At 44.0% G+C, this 18566-nt stretch overlaps 1 protein-coding gene across 9 annotated transcripts in view; it reads left to right on the top strand.

Annotated features, from left to right (window-relative positions):
• The window catches only part of CHCHD3 (coiled-coil-helix-coiled-coil-helix domain containing 3), a 280912-nt gene that overhangs the window by 213768 nt on the left and 48578 nt on the right, over positions 1-18566 (top strand). For all 9 annotated transcript variants that reach the window (XR_016231068.1, XR_016231067.1, XR_016231066.1 and 6 more), the window contains one exon: positions 15038-15108. Coding sequence is in view for 6 of the 9 variants with exons in the window: in XM_089328628.1 (XP_089184754.1) it covers positions 15038-15108 (71 nt within the window). In the remaining 3 variants the exon portion in view is untranslated. The remainder of the gene's footprint in view (positions 1-15037; positions 15109-18566) is intronic.

Here is an 18566-nt window from a genome sequence, read left to right as displayed (position 1 = left end):
TCTGAGCCGATGGGTTTGAATCAGTTTGGGGCCGCTCTTCAGCCAGTGCCGCCGAGCAAAGCGAGCAACTGTGTCCTGTCTGTGGAAGAGTTCAAAGGTTTGCTTGCTTTTAAGTTTTGCTTAAGCGGATTTTCTGGATTAGAACGAGTTATTGGTGTCACGTTCCTGGGAGGGCGCTGCCTGGTCTCGCTGGAGCCGTCTGAGGCAGTCATGTTTTCAGAAGTCAGGCACCTGGCAGAAGCAGGTGGAAGGCAAGCTTTGTCTTGGCCTCTTCACCCGCCTCTGTGACCTCCCCTTCTTCCTCAAGGGATTCCCTGTGACACCACCCACCTACCTGTCACCTGGAGCAGCGTTTTTCCTGTCCCTGCCCTTGGTCACCAGCCTCTTTCAGGAAGTCACCTGTTCATGAGTCACAGGGCAGTAACTGGATCTGCTTTTCATCCTGGGCTCCAGGGATATATTCTGCGAGTTAAACTCCGATTCTCAGAGTTAAAGTCTTCAAAGTTCGTCTTTGCCGTTCTGTGGTCATTTCTGTGCATAACACAGGCAGTAGGATGGAGCTGACACATCTGATGACAGTGCTCCCTGTCTCCCATGGCCTTGGCCACCTCATGTGCAGCTCATGGATCCCAATACTAAAGCCAGCTGTCTTAGTGTAATCTAATTGCTTAGGTGTGGACATCCCTGTCCCCATCAGCCTTCCGAGAGCTTGTCCCTCTGCCAGCTGGAGAGCCTGCTCCTGGGCCTGGCCCATGTTTGCTCACCACTCATGGCGCGTTTTGAATGAGTGGATTTTAGGCTGGAAAAACTTAAGACTGGAAAAAGGGTAAAATGAGTAAGCCAATGTCAGCGAAGTGAGCGTTGTTCTAAATCCTTCAGATGATTCAGTAAATCTGTGGACGAATGAAGAGCTGAGTTGCTGTTGAATGAGATCACATTTGCCTGCCTGCTCTGCTATGGTGATGATCAGTTTCGGCTTTCTCCTAAGGCCTCCATGTGCGTGTGCTTGGCACCAGCATTTGTACTGAGCAAGTCCGAGACAGTGCGTTAGGTTTGTAGATTGCTTTCCACAGGAGATGATATGAGACCAGCTAGGGTACCGTGGAGCGCAGGCCGCAGATGTGTTGGCAATACAGATATGACAGTTTCTGTATAAAGTCATCCAGTGGGTGTGCTGCTAACTGTGCACGTAGCACCTCATTGAGCACTTCCCAAGTAAGACTTACGACCTTGAGAGTGACTGTGTCACATCACATGGCCCTCAAGAGAATGAGAGTTTCTGGCACTGGTGACACACAGTAATTTAAGAGTTACTCTTGGGTCTTGCAAGACATCACGGTAAATTCTCGTGATAACCCATCTGATAACTGTGAAATTGCTTTGTCTCACCCTCGTGGAAGAAACAGCGAGGCCTGCAAACCACAGCAGCAGCAGAAAGGTCTCGGGTGTGTAATATAGAAGTCCAGAAGGTGAGTGAACAGTGATACAGTTTTATCACAGGGAGGAGAGCCGCAAACAATAGAAAGATTTAAGATCCTTTACCGACATTGTTGCAGAACAGAAGAACCCAGAAAGAAATTACTACCTTACGTTTGGGCTGAATGGGAAGCCTCAATCTAAGCATGGAAAATGGGAGCTGTGGGCAGAAAAGGATCCCTTTCCCGGTGACACCTGGATGAGTTAACTTTCTTGCATGGGGAGAATTTAGGTCCGGGGCTTGCTAGACATCAATGCATAATTAGCTTTCTTATAACAATTCTACAGGTCTGTGTGAAACCTTCGGTTGTTGCAGAAGGCTGCTAAACAAGCAGAAAGCTCATCTCCTCCTCACATTCGTTTCGAGAGCAGCCGCCATTCCTGCAGAGCACTTCTGGGTGTATGTGTGCTTGTGTGCTTACCACTTGGTGAAATCCACCATTCAAACAGTATTTTACAGCTTGATGTTTTCATCCTTTTGAGACCTCTTTCCCTATCAGTGTGTGTAGATGTCTCTTATTCCTAACGACATGAGGATACACTAACAAGTAGAGAGAACTTTGCGATGAAGCTCAAATTGTCCGGCAGAAATAGTTAGAGAAATGAAGAAGAAATACAATCAAAGCTACTTTCAGAGTTCATGTGAAGGAGGAGTTGGATGCTTCAGAGATACCTCTCCCTGGAAGTAGAAGATTCTCTACAGCGATTCTGTGGTACTGCAGTTCTTCCCTAATTATACATTTATTGGCATGACTTTAAAGTTTATGTCCATCACCCCCAGTATCCCATAAGCTCAATAAAAGTAGGACCGTGCTCCTGTTTGCTCAGCACTGTATTCCATGTTCCTAGCCCAGTATTGAGCACATCAAGGCCCCCTTCATTATTTGTAGAACAAAGAAATGAAGAGTTAAAGGGAAACCTAGAGTACCAGATGAGATTTCGGTGCACTTGTTTATTTAAACTGCTCAGGTGAGGAACTGAGGCATGACGTCATAGAACTGGGGTTATTGCTGTTTATTGGCAAGGCTGTCAGTGCGTCTAGGATTCCTGTTCCCATTAGAAAAGTGAGTCAAGACAGACTCCCAGGCTCTAAGTAGCGAAGTTTCTAAAGCTCCTGCAATCAAACTAGAAATGCCGGAAAAATCTCTGAATAGCTCCATTTCTTTATATGAGAAGGCGTAAAGATGGAATAAAAAGGTAATTCTAAAAGCAGTTTGTTAATTGTGCCAAGGTGCCCAGGAGCCAGTGAGGTTTTCATGCAATGGGGCTTTTTAGAGAAGGAAAGGCTTGGAGCCACTGGAGATTGACATGGCTGTAGAATTCTCTTCTTTCTTCCTGCTCTCTGTTGGAATGGCAGGGAGGCAGAAGGACAGGGAGGTTTCTGACAGGTGGACGTGAATGTTCCTGCAAAGCCCAGAGATACTCCTCACATGGCATTGCACTTGGCTCTGTTGAGATTATTCACAAGGTGGATGAAAAGCAAACACCTCAGGGCTTAGAGGAGATCTATTCCTGATTACTTGGAATGTGTGTACCATAAAAACAGAAGGACTAAGAAAGTTTTTCTGTTGTTCGGTATAGGTATAGAGGTGACAAGCCAGGGCCGGCATGGTGGCGTCACTGTCCGCGGAACCCTAGGGCCCTGTACACTCGGGGCCCTAACTCAGAGTTTGCATCTTTAAGATCATTTCATGTCCCAGGATGGCTGCTGGAGCTCTGACCATCACATCTACAATGCAGACTGGAAACGAGAGACAAAGCGAAATGATTGCAAAGATTCTCGGTCAGCCTAACTGGAAGCAAACTAGGAAATGTAGTTCAGTTGACCAGTTGTCCAGCTTAAAACGGGTTATCTCAAGAAGAGGGAGAGTAGTGATCAATATTTCCCAGACAATAAATGTTCATTTGCCTTTACTACGGTATGTAATAGTTGGGAGTTTTGATGCCTACAAGCTGCTAAGGTAGTCTTTTGTTACTATTTATTTATTATACAGATTTGAAAAATGTAGAGCTGAGAAAAAATAAGGTACACTTTTGGATAGACACAAACAGCTGTTAGGAAAAAATTAGGGATACTCAAGATAAATAATTAGCCTTTTGAGTTTAATGTTTACACAAATCAGACAGCAGTGCTGAATGTCAGAAGCAGAGGTGCAGTTTGAAGGCATCTGCTTGGTCGTTTTTCAGGTTCATGCAGAGCCGTGTGGGTAAATTCAAAACCCAGGCTCTTCGGATTGCCTGGAGAAGCAAGAGTTGTTGGCAGGGGGTGGTTTTGTGGTTGAGAAACTCTGCCTTCCACAAGGAGAAGCCAGGCTTCCTGCCAAGTACTGAACTCACATCGCCCCATTGATACAGTCACCTTCAAAGATAAAGTCCTCAGTAGATGTTAAGAACCGAGACTTCATTAACATAACCCAAACCATTCCTTTTAGAAACAGAATTCTACATCTGATATACTACGAATCTGAACCGGTGTTGGCAATTTGTAAGATTTTTTAAGCTCTATTTACTTATTTGAAAGAGTGCCAGAAAGAGAGAGAGATCTTCCATCCCCTGGTTCACTTCCAGATGGCTGCAATAGCTGGAGCTGGGCCAGGGCATGACCACGAGTCAGGAGCTCCATCCAGGTCCCCTCACAGGGGTGACAGGAACTCACGTACTTGAACCATCATCTGCTTCCTAGGGGCATTAGCAGCAAGCTGGCTCTGGAGTGGAACAGCCAAGAGCCAGCCAGCACTCTAATGTAGGGTGTGGATGTCCCAGAGGTGGCTTAGTCTGCTGCACCATAATTCCTGCCCTAGTTTGCAGGCTCTTTAGATATTAGCCTTGCTTTTGCTGATCTATGGACAGCATTCTCTTGAGCAGCAGGGTGGAGGTGGGGGAAGAAAGTGATAGAAGGCAAGAGTCGAGAGGCAATGGAGTTGGGGCAGTAGGTTTAAAACATAGTCATAGAAGGTTCTTCAAGATGCTAGCTACTGTTTCCAGGGGCCACTTTCCTTACTGAGGGTTTTTGGCTTTGCTTTGTCTTTTGGTTTTTTGTTTGTTTGTTTTGTCTTTTGGTGTTTGTTTGTTTTGAGATTGATTTATTTGAAAGGCAGAGCACGGAAGAGAGGAGTGGAGAGACAGAGAGAGACCTTCCATCAGCTGTGTTACTCCCCAAATGGCCATAACAGCCAGATCTGAGTCAAGCTGAAGCTAGGAGCCTGGAACTCCTTCCAGGTCTCCCACATGGGTGGCAGGGGCGCAAGACCAATAGCAGGAAGCTGGATCAGAAGTGGAGCAGCCAGGACTGGAACCGGCTCTCGGGTGTGGAATGCTGGCGTCACAGGCCGTGGCTTAACCCGCTACGCCACAACGTCAGCCTCGTCTTAGCATTTCAGCTTCTGTCCAGTATAGTCCCTGCCTGTCCCAGACTTCAGAGGACCTGGGGGCACAGGAAACAACACTCAGGCCAGCCCTGCTGCTTTCTGACAGCAGGTTTTCAGGAGAAATGCTGAAACTGCTAGATGATCTAAATTTGGACCATTAGTGATTTAAAAAAAAAAAAGTGTGAAGCTTTTAAAACTGCGGTGGTAGAAGTGCAGTTGCACCGCAGCGCTGGTCTCTTGATTTGGTGAGCTTCTGTAAAGAGACAGGTGCTTGATGAGGCATGCACTCTTTTTGGCCACCTGATAACTGTTCAGGGCTTCCGTGCCAGAAATTGTATCTGAACAGCAATTAGTGCGGCATTACTTTGGGTCCCCAAATGCTCCTTGTCACCTTGGAGGAAACATACTTACTTGCTTCTGGCCAATCTTGTATCGTCACCTAGTTCCTGGTTGACTGTTTCGAATCTAGCTACTCGAAAGTATGGCATAGTACTCACTGCCTATGGTATTTGCATACTCTTCATATTTGTTTGAGCTGGGAACCACTTGGGGTGACACTGTGTTGGGAGCGTATTGGAGACCTAGGGTTGTTTGCAGTACTTACATGTGATCAGGAAGGGGAGGGCCACCCCTTAGGCCAGTCTCCTTACATTCTGGCTCAGACTCACTGTGTGCTAGGTCAGCCAAGTTGCCAGACCCTCGAATGGACATCTGGGCTACCGGAATTTAAGTTGTATCTCCATTCTGTTGTGTTAGGTCCTTGTGTCCTGATCTCCATGGGAAGCATTTTTTTTGGTAAAAGAACTGCCAAGACCTGGTTAGCAGATTTTTCTCATGACCTTTAGGATTTGTTCTTCTCTGTGCTTTACAGGTATGACCTCAAGTAGTAACAACAGAACAGGAAAGAGACTCAGAATCTGCGAAAATATTGCAAGGATACTGCGTGTGAGCATGTTTGCTGTTGATCTGATTTAGAGCTTGAAAACAGACACTTTTCACATCTAGCAATAACGTGTGTCTGTGCATGTGCATTTTAATGCATACTTTTAAAGGGAGACATTCTGAAAATGGAAAATGGCAGTGTTTCACATGCTCAGAAACTTGGACCACAGCCAGCCCAAGAAAACGTGGGACTCATGCTCACTGGTGTTGACTGCATTTCCTTCCTACACTGTCTAAAAACTTTGTTCTTGGATATCGGAATACCAGATGGGTAAATCCCCCACTCACTCCAAATTAGAAATTTAAGGGAGACTGCAAAGAAGTGTTGGAATACTTGTCTCCAAAAGCAGCCGTGCTGTTTTGCGTGTGATTTGGTTCAGATAACCTGTGGCAGGTGTGATGAACTGACTGAATAAATACCCATCCCAATCCCTTCTTCCTTCTCTTTCTCGATTTCCCAGCCTCGTTGGCAGCCAGGGCCGTGTTGATGCATGATTCTGAGCAGAGATGGAAGTGGGGATCTCTGGAGAAGGCCTCTCCTGCTCTCTTTATGCCCTTCTGCTTTAGAGAGCTGCGTAGCTATCTGGGACTGCGGGGACAGATGCCAGGTGCTGAGCATGGCTAAAAAGGAACACAGAAAAGGGCCTGGTGACTTGATGGTATTCACAGGCAGCTCCATCAGCTCTGGATTTCTAACGTCCACACTGACGACGTGGGAAACGCAGCCTCTGCCTGTCGCAGCTGCTGTCGGTAGCCTCGGCTGTTTTGGTGCTGTTCCTGTAACTGAACACAGCCTTTGGATGCCTGTTTCTTTTTGCAGTGGCGTTGCAAACTGAAGTGTTTGCCAGTCTGTAGTAGTGTTTGCCAGTCTGTAGTAGACCTAATATACATAGTATTTCATCTCGTCCTTGTTATAACATTATTTCGTTTACTATAGTTCTTGTCTACTCCATCCTGTTCTAAATAAGAACAAAAGTTCAATTCAGAATTACTCATGCCTCAATGCATCATGCATTTCCTCTAAATTCTGTGTGTCCTGTGTTTTGCGGAGTGCTTTGGGTATAACGAGGAATAGGACAAGATACCTGCCCCTAGGGCACTTATGAACTAGTGGGTGAGATCACACAGAAACACAGATTGTTGGCACAGTGTGCAGGTGCTTTGATGAGAGTCTGAGTTCTTTATGACAACACAAAGAAGGGCCTAAGTCAGCTTTTATTACCTAACAAACCACCCCGAACTTAGTGGCTTAGAACAGCCATCATTTATCCACACCTTGAATCTGCAGATCACCAGTTCAGGCTGATGTCTGCTGGGCAGTTCTGGCCTCAGCTAGGCTCCCTCCTGCTGAGTTGGCTGAGTTTTGACTGGGTCCTAGGCCTCCTCAGCTGGGATAACTTGTGGTCTCTCCTACTGCAGCAGGCCAGCCTAAGGTTACAGACTTGGCACCAGGGAAGGGTTCCAAGACAGGGCCCTAGGTCTGGAACTGGCAGACTGTAGCTTCTGCCATGTTCTGTTGGCAGAAGTGAGTCACAAAAGTCTAGTTTGAAAGAGTGAGGGAATAAACACCTTTTCGTGATGAGAGAAATTTTGAAGCCATGTTGTCAAGGTGCACGAATATAGAAGAGTTCAGAATTGTGGTCAATTTTGGTCTCGGAGGGAACAGACAAGGAGGACTGTTAAAGGATTTTTTGTTAAAGGATTTCATTTGAAATTTTAGAAATTTCAGATAATAATGTGTTAATTTTTGTTAGCACTTAATAAAACACAATACCATAATACCATCAGTCATCTTGTAGAGGCATTTTCTAATACTGCCAATTGCTCTCTTTCTCTTTTGAACATTACGATGGGTGTTTAAAATAACCCATAAAAAGGGGCTGGCCTTCTGGTGCAGTGAGTTGGGTTGGACCTACAACGATGGCATCTCATAATAATCGTGGGTTCCAATCTCAGCTGTTCCATTTCTATCCAGCTCCCTGCTGGTGCCCTGGGGAAGGCAGTGGAGGAAGGCCCAAATGCTTGTACCCCTGCCACTCAAGTGGAGGACGTGGGTGGAGCTCTGGCCTCTGACATGGGCCTGGCCCAGCCCCAGTCTTTGCAGGCATTTGCGGAGTGAGCCAGCAGATGGAGGCTCTCACTCGCTCACTCACTCCTCACCACCACCCCTCCTCCTTGTGTGTTTGGGGGTGAGGTGGTATGTCTGGCTCTCCTTCTCTCTCTTGTGTAACTCTACCTTTTAAAATATTAAACATTTTTTTAATAAAATAATCCCTAAGTGAAAATGTTGCTTTGAGAAAGGAGAAGTTGCATGTCAAAAAGAACAAGATTGAAAGAACGGCGAGACTTTACCCCCCCCCCCCTTTCTTAGGGACCACCCAGGGGGCTCTGTTCCCCAGGGTGTTCTTTGACTGCAGTGTTCCAGGGGCCAGTCAATGTGGGAAGCATCAGGGACAGGGTTCCTCTTTCTGGAGACGCACAGTGCCCAGTAAGACTGGGGCCCTGGGAATTCCTGGCATGAAAGCACTTTTGCTATCTAATGTATTTGATTTCATTTTGTTGCTGATAAGGTCAAACAGTATTGGCTTGATTTCTTTTTTCCATAGGCTAATTTCCTAGCCATTGACAGTCTCAACACCAACCAGTTGTATGTTCACGTTTTTCCATTAAGGAGCAGAAAAATGGAACAGATAAGCAGTGAGAGCAACATTCAGTGATATTTGCTTTAGTACAAGAAAGCGCTTTTTTATAAATAAACTTTGATTTTGATTAAAATAAAATTTTCAGTTACCAGATGTTCTAGTTTTTTTACTGGGCAAATACTTTCTTGTTATAATACACATAGGCAACATATCCAAAGTGTTTACTATGCTTCAGTCCCAGATACAGTTCAGAGGAATTGGACATGTGTTTTCTTATTTAATATCTAAAGAATTCTGTTAGATAGCTGTTGTACCTGTTCCCCTTTGTCCAGTGGAGCCAACTGTTGCAGAGAAACCTGCTCATTTCCACACGGTAGAGCTGTGACCGTCAGTGTGCTCCCACGCTGTACTGCCAAGCATCAGCCCCCCGCTGTCGGCAGAGCTGTGGGCCGCGCGTTCCTGTGTTTGGGTGAACCAGTGCAGAAGGTGGAGCATCCACTCTGCCCCCCACTCAGTTGTCTTGTCTTTGTTTTCCGTAATTGGTCCCCCACCCCTTTGCCTTCGACTGGCAGGTGTTTCAAGATACTGTGGTTTGCAGTGATGTCTTGCCCTCCAGAACCATCTTAGGCGACAGAAACACCTCCCACATAGAATCACATCATCATTTTGGGGGAAGTCCATCTTCTAGGAACTCATTTTGCTTATCTTTGACAAAGAAAGACAAGCCTCTATCAGATTTTTGATTGTACTGAAACATCCAAGATGCCATCATTTGACTTTGAATTTATGAGATCGATCCTCTCAAACCATGGTAGAAAACTTGCTGTGTGCTTACAGCAAGCAGTAAAAGAAGAAATTAGTAAGTTGGACTTTTATTATTTGATTTAAGTCATGTCTATCTGCCACCAATCCAGTCTACCTGGGCAACTCAGGCCACATCTTTTCCCTGCAGTTCAAGGGACAGGAAGCTGCAGAGTGTGAAGGGAGCCGTTTTTTCATTTTAGTCTGTTAAGGACCTTGAAAGTCATCAAAGTGCTGTGGCCCCGACACAAAGCAGCGATCACTCACAGAAAGACCACCTTGTAAGATAGTGAGTCTCCTTCACCTCCTGTTCTTTTTGGCCTCTTTTCTTGTCATCATGGAGTTTCTCGTCCACTCAATATAGTACAAGGACGTAGTGTAGTGCAGGGAATATGTGCAAACCTTCAGGAAACAGGAATGTGGATGTTACATGCTTGAAGCACAGACCATGCGTGTCTCAAAATGTAGGTGCTTGAAACTGATCAGACAGAAATGCTGTCGATTAGAAGTACGAACTACTACAAACTGTAGGGTTAATCGATAAGACTTATATTGATGACGTTAAAATAGCAGTCATTTGTAATTAATAAACAAGATAGCAGTGTGTGCAACCTGTTACCCTCTCAAGACAATATAGGTAACCAAAGCAAACTTCCTCCGCCTCATTGCACTTCCACTCCCTCCTGTACTCCTTGGCAGTAGAAACACTGCGGTGTTGCTAGGCAATGTGTGAAGCCAGAGTTCTTGTTGCAACTTGGGGTCCACCAGTGATATGCACACAACGTTGGCAGAAGCACCCGCTTGGAACAATTTTGTAAAGCTTATAGCTATATTTAATTATGGAACACTTAGCCTACGTTCTCCAAAAACACAGATTGTTTTTCACTTTGAATGTCAAATTAAGTAGTTTGTTATCTTTTATTATTCTGCAAATGCAGTAGAGTCCAAATTTAGTGTGTATCCAGAATCACCTGAGATGCTTGTTAAAAGAAAAAAAAAAAAAACTACTTTCTAGCCCCATCCCCAGAGATTTGGCCCAAGACTTTCCAAGAAACTAAACATTGTTCTGTGGGCCTTTAACCAGGGCTCACAAAACAGTGTGATAGGAATTGAGGCTACTCCCTAGAAACCTGGAACTGGAGCTTAGGAAGCCCCTAAGGAAACAGCTGAAACCATTTTCCTTTTCCCTCTTTTCTGCCCCCTTCCGATAGCCAGGCCGCCTCATCCTCCCAGCAGTGCACAGGTAACTTGTTACAGGGCTACAGTCTGGGCCTCTGGCTGCACGTGTTCCCCCAGTGTGCTCTGGGCAGCCCCAATGGCCATAGCTAATGGGGAGGGCAGGTCCAGATTTCCTGCTCAGGTCTCTCCCTCTGGAGCTCTTCAGTTTTCCACCTCTTATGCCTTCATCTGTTTACCTCCTGCTCCATACTTCTGAATCAGGCTGTGCAGAATTTCCGCTTCCCTAAGAATAGCTGCCTGTTCTGATGAAATAGGTTTTGCTTACAGAAGCTTTTCCTGTGCACCTACATAGGCTTCATTATTGAATGAAGGAGTAGATGAAGATTGTCATTACATCAAGAAGGTCTAGGTAGCCAGCAGTGCCATTAAAAATTAATGCCCTATCAGAGCATCCCAGTAATCTTTGCTGCAGACAAGACTCACTGGTGGTGGTGACAAATTGATGGAAGATACAGTATATTTGCATAGGCCCAAAATATCTCCTGTACAATATTAAGTACAGAAGGCTCTGCGGACACCACTTTAATTAAGTGATCAAGGTCAACATTATTAAACCAGATGATTAGCATGAGGTAATCCCTGAAACCACCATGCATTGAGATGGTCCATCATTTTCTGTGCTGTTCTATCTACCTAGTAATGTCTGAACGGGGTGCAACCGTAAGAGATTATCAGACAAGCCCAAACTGTAAGTCACTCTAAAAACTATAAGTCACTCTGTGGCTACACCACAGGAGATAAACCCTGAGGAGCTATCACAAATTGGAGGAGAGCAAGAAGCCATGACACTGTACCAGGGCACCCAGAACTGGAACATGAATTAAAAAAAAAACACTGGTGGAAATACTGGACAAACCCATAGAAAGGCTGTCTGTCCTTGAGTTACTACTGTTGTAATGTAATGTTCTGTATTCATTGCTTTTGATAGTAATACTACAATTGTCTAAGAGGTTAACACAAGGAGAAGCTGGGTAATGTATGGGAACCTTCTACTGTTTTTTTTTTTTTTTTTACCCTTTTCTGTAATTCTGAAATATTTCACAATGTAATTGAAAAACGTACATTTGTATAGTAATATATATACACTGTAACACCTTAGCATTCAAGAGTATATAAAATCTCTACTCAGTATTTATCCCTTCAACCAAACATACTTTTATGTTCCAGCCAAACTGAATGGTTTATTGTTGTCAGTGAGTCCGTTTGTAGATGGGGAGAGCAACACAAGTTTTATATGTATGCAAGCCCTCAACAAGTTCGTGGAAAATGCATATTATGAAAAAACCGGGCATGAATTTCCAAAATTTTTGCACCAACATAAACTTGCCTTTTTATTCCATCTTTCCTTGGATGCTTTGAGACTCTTCCTATCGGGAATGTATCAAACCCGAGTCTCCCCTGGCTGGGTACTCATGTCTTGTCCTGAGAGCTGTGAGAGTGCAGTGAGCTCCCCAGTGTTCCCCTTGTTCATGGTGCTCTGCTCCTCTCTCCTGCCAGTGGGTGGCGATTGCAGGACTTTGGTGTGTACTGTTCTCGGCACCATTTTTGCACTTTTCCAAATGTGGCCTACATTGCATGCTACTGTATCATATCAACAACTCGCTTTCTTTCCTCGGCGTATTTATCTAATTTCATCTTTTCTCTCTAGATTTATGCTATGTGAATACCTAGAATGTATCCACTGTTGTACTGGCAAACAAATAGTTTTTTTTTTATTATTATTACTTTTGTTTAGGAGTGGATGTTGTTCTGTTCATCCTCAAAAATATTTTCTGAAGCCAAAAGAGGTCTCTACCCTTTCTGAACTCTGCAGTTTGTAACTGGCCGTCTGCAACCTTCCATTATTATTTTTCTTTTCTCCCTTGTCAGATAGATATCCTTTTGAGGGTCTGGTTCCCAAAGATGAGTGTTATTAGGATTTTGTAGAATGAATGAGTAAATACTGTCAAATGCAGATCTTATTCTATTACCCATTCTATGGTGCTGCCTTCTGGGGACTTTTCTTTGTTAGAAAGATTTATACAGTATGGGAAATTGGTCAATAAGGGTTAAGGTATACAGCATAAATAAAGCCTGAAGTTGTAATTAAGAATTTTATGTTAAGTTTGCAGGCAGGCAGGCGTAGGGTTTTTTGTTTCATTTTGTTTTGTTTTGTTTTCTCCATTTAAAGAAAGTTTGCAGAGGTGGCTGGGATTGTGGCATAGCAGGTAAACCTGCTGCCTGTGACGCCAGCATCTCATATGGGCACTGGTTGGAGTCTAAGCTGCTCAGCTTCTCATCCAGCTCCCTGCTAATGTGCCTGGGGAAAGCAGCAGATGACCAAAGTGCTTGGTTCCCCACCACCCACATGGGGGCCTGGAAGAATCTGCTAGCTCCTGGCTTCTGTGTGGTCCAGCCCTGTCCGGGAGACCTCCTGGAGAGTAAACCAGTAGATGGAAGATCTCTCTCTTTCAAGTAAATAAATCTTTTATATATATAAAAAAAAAGTTTGCAGAAATAGAGGAAGGTTTGACAAAAGTCACTGATACTTTTGCCTGAATTTGATGTTACATTGCACAGGGGAGCTTGTTAATTTGTATTACGGCAGAACACTTTTGTGCATCATTCTTACTCTAAGACATTATTTGCTTTTTACCCTTTGGAATTGGTACCCAGAATGGAGGTTCCCAAATTAGTTACTTTCCTCTAAAATTATTTTAATTAGATATGGATCTCAGTCGACAAAGACATCTCATGGGCTTCAGAGCTCTCTCGTCTGTCTCACTTGACTCGGGGATAAGCTGGGTTAATACTTTACAGGTTAGGAACACAGGAAAGAAGTTTAGCGAGATAAGATGACTTGCTCAGGGGCACAGAACAGAACCAGAAAGGCAGTCTGTCACGCTGTGTCCTTTCTCTGTCCAGATACTACAGTTTCAACACTTAAAAGTATTCATCAAAACTCATTTAGTGCTTCGCCAGCATTGTCATAGATAATTCAGTAATATAATGCCCACTTGATAGTTCGTCTTAGTAATTTGGGAGTTTCTCATCATTGTTGGTGATAGATTAGTAACTGCCTTTTTTACTGCCCTCTTTGTGCAAAGAGTTCAAAGAAAAGCTTAAGCCAAACATTGGGAAAAGAGCAAGATGTGACTGGTGTGTCTTTTAAAGGAAAAGATCTTATAAGTGAGGTAGATAGGAAGGTGTGAAATAGCATAATGTTAAAATATCTGAGGAGACAAATGGCTTTTTGATAGCTTTAGACCCATAGATGAATTAAAACCTCTCGGCATATAGACTAGTGCTGTGGATCACTCAAATTACAATTTTAAAAAAATACAGAAGCAGTACACTCAGAATATTGTCTTCATGTCAGAAATGCACCTTGTGCTTGAAAATGATAAAAAATTACAATCGATCCTTACAACTGTTCTGTTCATCTTTATTGATCAAGTGCAAGAAAGATAAATCGTAGTCCAAATAAGATTATAGTAAATGTTAGCATCGTAGGGGACTATAGGTTGATAGAAAGCCATTCATCATCTCAAATGGTGACCTGTCCGTGGCTCCAGCCACCCTCAGTCTGCTGTCTAATCACATATCTATTGATTTTATCTACATCCACGAAACCTGGATGTGACTGTCATTGGGCAACCCAGATTGTTAAAAGCGGAGGGGTCGTGGGTGTGAAGAGGATTTCATTTTCATTTTCTTACCAACCAACCATGATTTATTAAAAAATAAACTACCCCAAGCCATGCATGTGAAACCTGAGTGATTAGGGAATTAAAGAGCACAGAAGCCCGCTGTACTGTGTCATGTTCTTTTGTACTGTGCTGTGTATTTTGCATGATATTTCATTGAGTCTTGAGGGCTCCTGGGGACATTTAGGCCACCCCTTCCATTAAGACTGGCTTCAAAGTAGTTTGTCAGAATGGATCATTTTTAATTTTGCTGCCTCAGAAAAGGCATTGCTTTGCCATTGCGTTGCCCTTCCAACTTGGTTCATATTGTTTATGTGTTCAGTCATGGGATAGTGGAAATATTTTTTTCTATGCAAATTATCTAAATCTGCCCCCTTTTCCTACTGAATAATTTGTTGTACATATTGATACTCTTGTTGTCAGGTGGAGTTGTTAGAATAAATTCTACTCCATAAAGAATGCCTCTGAGGACAGATATATTATGTAAAATAAATGATCCTTTAATATCCTCTTTGGAACGCTGATGGAATAATAGGCAAATGTGAATTGTGTGAATTTCATTGTTTGATCTCAAGCATCCTTTGATCTTGCAGTAAGGTAGATCTAAATAATCTTTCAAAAACATATAAGGAACTTTCTCAGAAGGATCAAATAATGATGAATTATAGCCATGAAAGTTCTACCCTGTAATTACAATCTGTTTGCCAACAACTGTGCTGTCATTTAAATGAGTTTTCCTGTAAGTATCCATGCCACTTAGGCAAGAAATCCTTTTATTGCTTGAGCAGCTGAAACAAGATTTTATGTGATTTTTGAAAGTGTTAAGTCTTCCACACATGTTTTCTTCTTGGAAAGTGAAAACCTCGTTCGATTTTGTCCACAGAGCTCAGAGTTCTACAAAGTCACCACCGAGCAGTATCAGAAAGCCGCTGAGGAAGTGGAAGCAAAGTTCAAGTAAGTGTTTAGTAGTAGTGTGGTTAATACTGTTCTTAACAGGGTGAAAGCCCAGTTTTAGTGCTTTCTGTACAGAGGATAGTTTGTTGTGTAACACTGTGGAACCATTGGAAGGGTTTTTGAGTGGTTGAGATGGGGCCATGTTATCAGCTCTGCTAGAATTCAGATACAACAAAAGGCTATTTGATGAAAGCTTGTTGCCACTCTATTTTATGAATCAAGGAGAAATTGAAAGCAGTGGTAATAGAATTTTCACTTGGAATAACTCAAAAAGTAGAATGGTCTTGATTGTGACGGTGATGTTAAATTGTTACCTCTATTAATGGAAATGTGGAAACCATCAACTTTTGTATAGTCAAATGATGGGCATGTCCAAACTTGGATATCCACCTTTGTCGGCTTAAAATGTTTTCATTTCTTTGCATATATTCTAGAAGGATAAATCATAGACTTGACTTTGCCCTTGGTTATGAAGGTGAGGTTAAATTGCTGCCTCTATTAATGGAAACATACAGAAACCATTCACTTTCATACAGTACAGTGGTGGGCATGTACGAAGTTTGGGTATCCGCCTTTACGTGTTTAAACTGTTTTCACTTCTTAACATACACCTTAAAAGCATTTAAATCATAGACTTTGCCTCACCCTGGATTATGGAGGTGATGTTAAATTGCTACCTCTATTAAACCTTGGGATGTTTAAATGAATGTTCTATAATTGATGGATTAAAGTGTCCATGACCCATACATAGCCTTATACATTCCCTTTGCCGCCAGTTCTCACATTGGGTAAGAAGGTATCAGTCAGAACTTTCCTGGGTATATAAATAATTCTAGTGTGTAACCCCTGTAAATAAAGCATGTGCAAATTAGTGAAGCAAAAAAAAAGACAAAACAAAAAGGTGTTGTGGCACGGATAGTTGAAAAGATTGTACTGGGCTCTGACCTCCTTCCTTACACATTTATAGCATTTGATAAAATGGCTAAACCCTCAGGTGGAGGTAATAGTTTCTGCTACAGTGCAATATGTATGGTAACGGATATTATGCTACTTTAATGTTAATCAAATAAGATATTTTTAAATGATGTGGTTTGAGGTTTATTTAATCAAGAAAAAAAACCCTTTAGTCTTTCTGAGTAGATTATCTCTTAGTGGTAGCAGAGAGAGACCTTCTAAGTGTGGGTCACAGATCTCACTCTTAGAGGGTAATGTGAGATCTTAAGAATCAAGATGTGTGGGGCAGGTGGCACTGTGGCACAGTGGGTTAAAGCCTCAGCCTGCAGTGCACCGGTTCAAGTCCTGGCTGATCCACTTCCCATCCAACTCCTCGCTAATGTGCCTGGGAAAGCAGCAGAGGATGGCCTGAGCCCTTAGGGCCCTGCAGTCATGTGGGAGACCTGTAGGCTCCTGGCTCCTGGCTCCAGACCTGCTCAGCTCCGACCATTGCGGCCATTTGAGGAGTGAACCAGCGGATGAAAGATCTCTCTCTCTGTGTCTCTGCCTCTTTTTCTGTAACTCTGTTTTTGAAGTAAATAAAATAAATATTTTTTAAAAAAAGAATTGAGATATGAAGTTGGATGTAGATTGATACCAAAAAGGTACCCTGCATATATATATATATTTCTTAAGTGATGTATCTAGCTTCTCCCCTGGTGATAAAGCAACATTGTTTTAACCTTTTTTTAAATGTATACTCTATGAGAAATTTGACTTGACACCCGGGATATTTCCTCATTTTACAATAACTGTAAAAGCAGCTAAAATTTAAGATAAACCAGAGATGGGGTTCTGACCAGAATGATTGTGGAGTCTTCATAAAGCAGATATTTCAGTTGAGACTTGAATGGCATTGAGTAGATGGAAGGGAAAACTGTTCCAGGGCCAGGGCAGGGGACGGGGGGAGATGGACAGTCGTGCTCTGTGGTTGATGAGTAATGGGTTGGTGAAGAGCAGTGGCCGGGCTCGCAGACAGTAGTACACAATGGAGCTGGAGCCATCGGGGCACCCCTGACCTGAGGGCTAGGAATGCTGCTCCTGACCCAGGAGTCCTGGGAAAGGGCTTGTCAGGTGAGCATCCTGATTCCTGTGTTCCCACGGAAACAGTCGGCCAGCGGATGGGAGGTGTCCTGGGAGGCCGAGGACCAGGAGCCAGAAGTGCCAGATGGGAGATTGATCGCTACAATTGAGCAGAAAAGAAAGAGATGGGAGCGAAAAGAAAAGAATAAAAAGTCCCTGAAAGGTGGGACGTGAGTGAGCAATCGGCTGGTGCACTCATTCTGCAGGGCTGCACTATACCCCAGATTAGACAGCTTCAAGAGCAGAACTCTAGTTTCTGACAGTTCTGGAAGCTGGGGGGTCCAAGGTCGAGGTGTGGGCAGGGCTGATTTCTTCTGCGGTCTCCCTCTCCGTGGCTTACAGGTGACCGTGACCATCTTCTCCTTGTGTGTCCACATCATCTCCCCCGTTTGTAGGACTGTTTTCTAATATCCTGTCCTGTTGGACTAGAGCCCGCCCTTTAAAAAAAAAAAAAAGATTGATTTATTTATTTGAAAGTGTTATACAGAGGGAGAGAGAGGTCTTCTGTCCGCTGGTTCACTTCCCAATTGGCTGCACTGGCCAGAGCTGCGCTGATCCGAAGCCAGGAGCCAGGAGCTTCTTCTGGGTCTCCCATGTAGGTGCAGGGGCCCAAGCATTTGGGCTATCTTCCACTGCTTTCCCGGGCCATAGCAGAGAGCTAGATCAGAAGTGGAGCAGTCCCCTTATGGGATGCCGGCACTGGAGGCAGCAGCTTTACCCGCTATGCCACAGCGCCAGCCCTGACCTCGTTTTAAATTAATTACCTCTTTTAAGAACTCTCTCTCCAAATTCAGTTGCATTTTGAGGTACTGGGCGTTAGAACTTCAACACAGGAATTTGAGAGAGAGGAGGGACACACTCACAATTCAGTGCATGATATTTTACAGAAGTGAAACTGAAAATATGAGCTTAGCAGATTGGAAAATTGGTGTCAGCAAGTCCAACTGTAGATGTGACAAGCCTCTCTCCTGAAGCCCTGCCCAGCTTTCTGTCAGCCCAGCCTGGCTTCGGGGAGAACGAGAGGCCCCATGGAGCCCAAGAAGGACTGTCATGAGGGCTTCCCTTCTGCAAGCCTGCATGGGCCACAGGGTAGACTAAGTTTTAAACACAACCCCAGCAGCAGCACGTGGCCAGGCCGTGCCTTGCCGCAGAGAAGCTGGACTTCATAACCAGGCTCGCAGAGTGCAGCCTTTCAACCCATGAACTTTCCTAGGTGGTGGAAATTGCTAGCCACATCAGGTCCCTCGGCCGACATGGCATCAGCTGGAGCTCTAGGGTGGGGCTGCAGGACACTGAGTGTATTTGAGTGGGCTTTCAATCAGTCAGGCTGTTAGGAGGCCCCAACACTCAGTGAGCGTCCCTGGTTGACGATACTCCATGTG

This window comes from Oryctolagus cuniculus, chromosome 3 (assembly GCF_051225735.1).
Source record: "Oryctolagus cuniculus isolate XC-2025 breed Fujian yellow rabbit chromosome 3, ASM5122573v1, whole genome shotgun sequence".
NCBI lineage: Eukaryota > Metazoa > Chordata > Mammalia > Lagomorpha > Leporidae > Oryctolagus > Oryctolagus cuniculus.
This window is presented reverse-complemented; position numbering and strand designations above follow the sequence as displayed.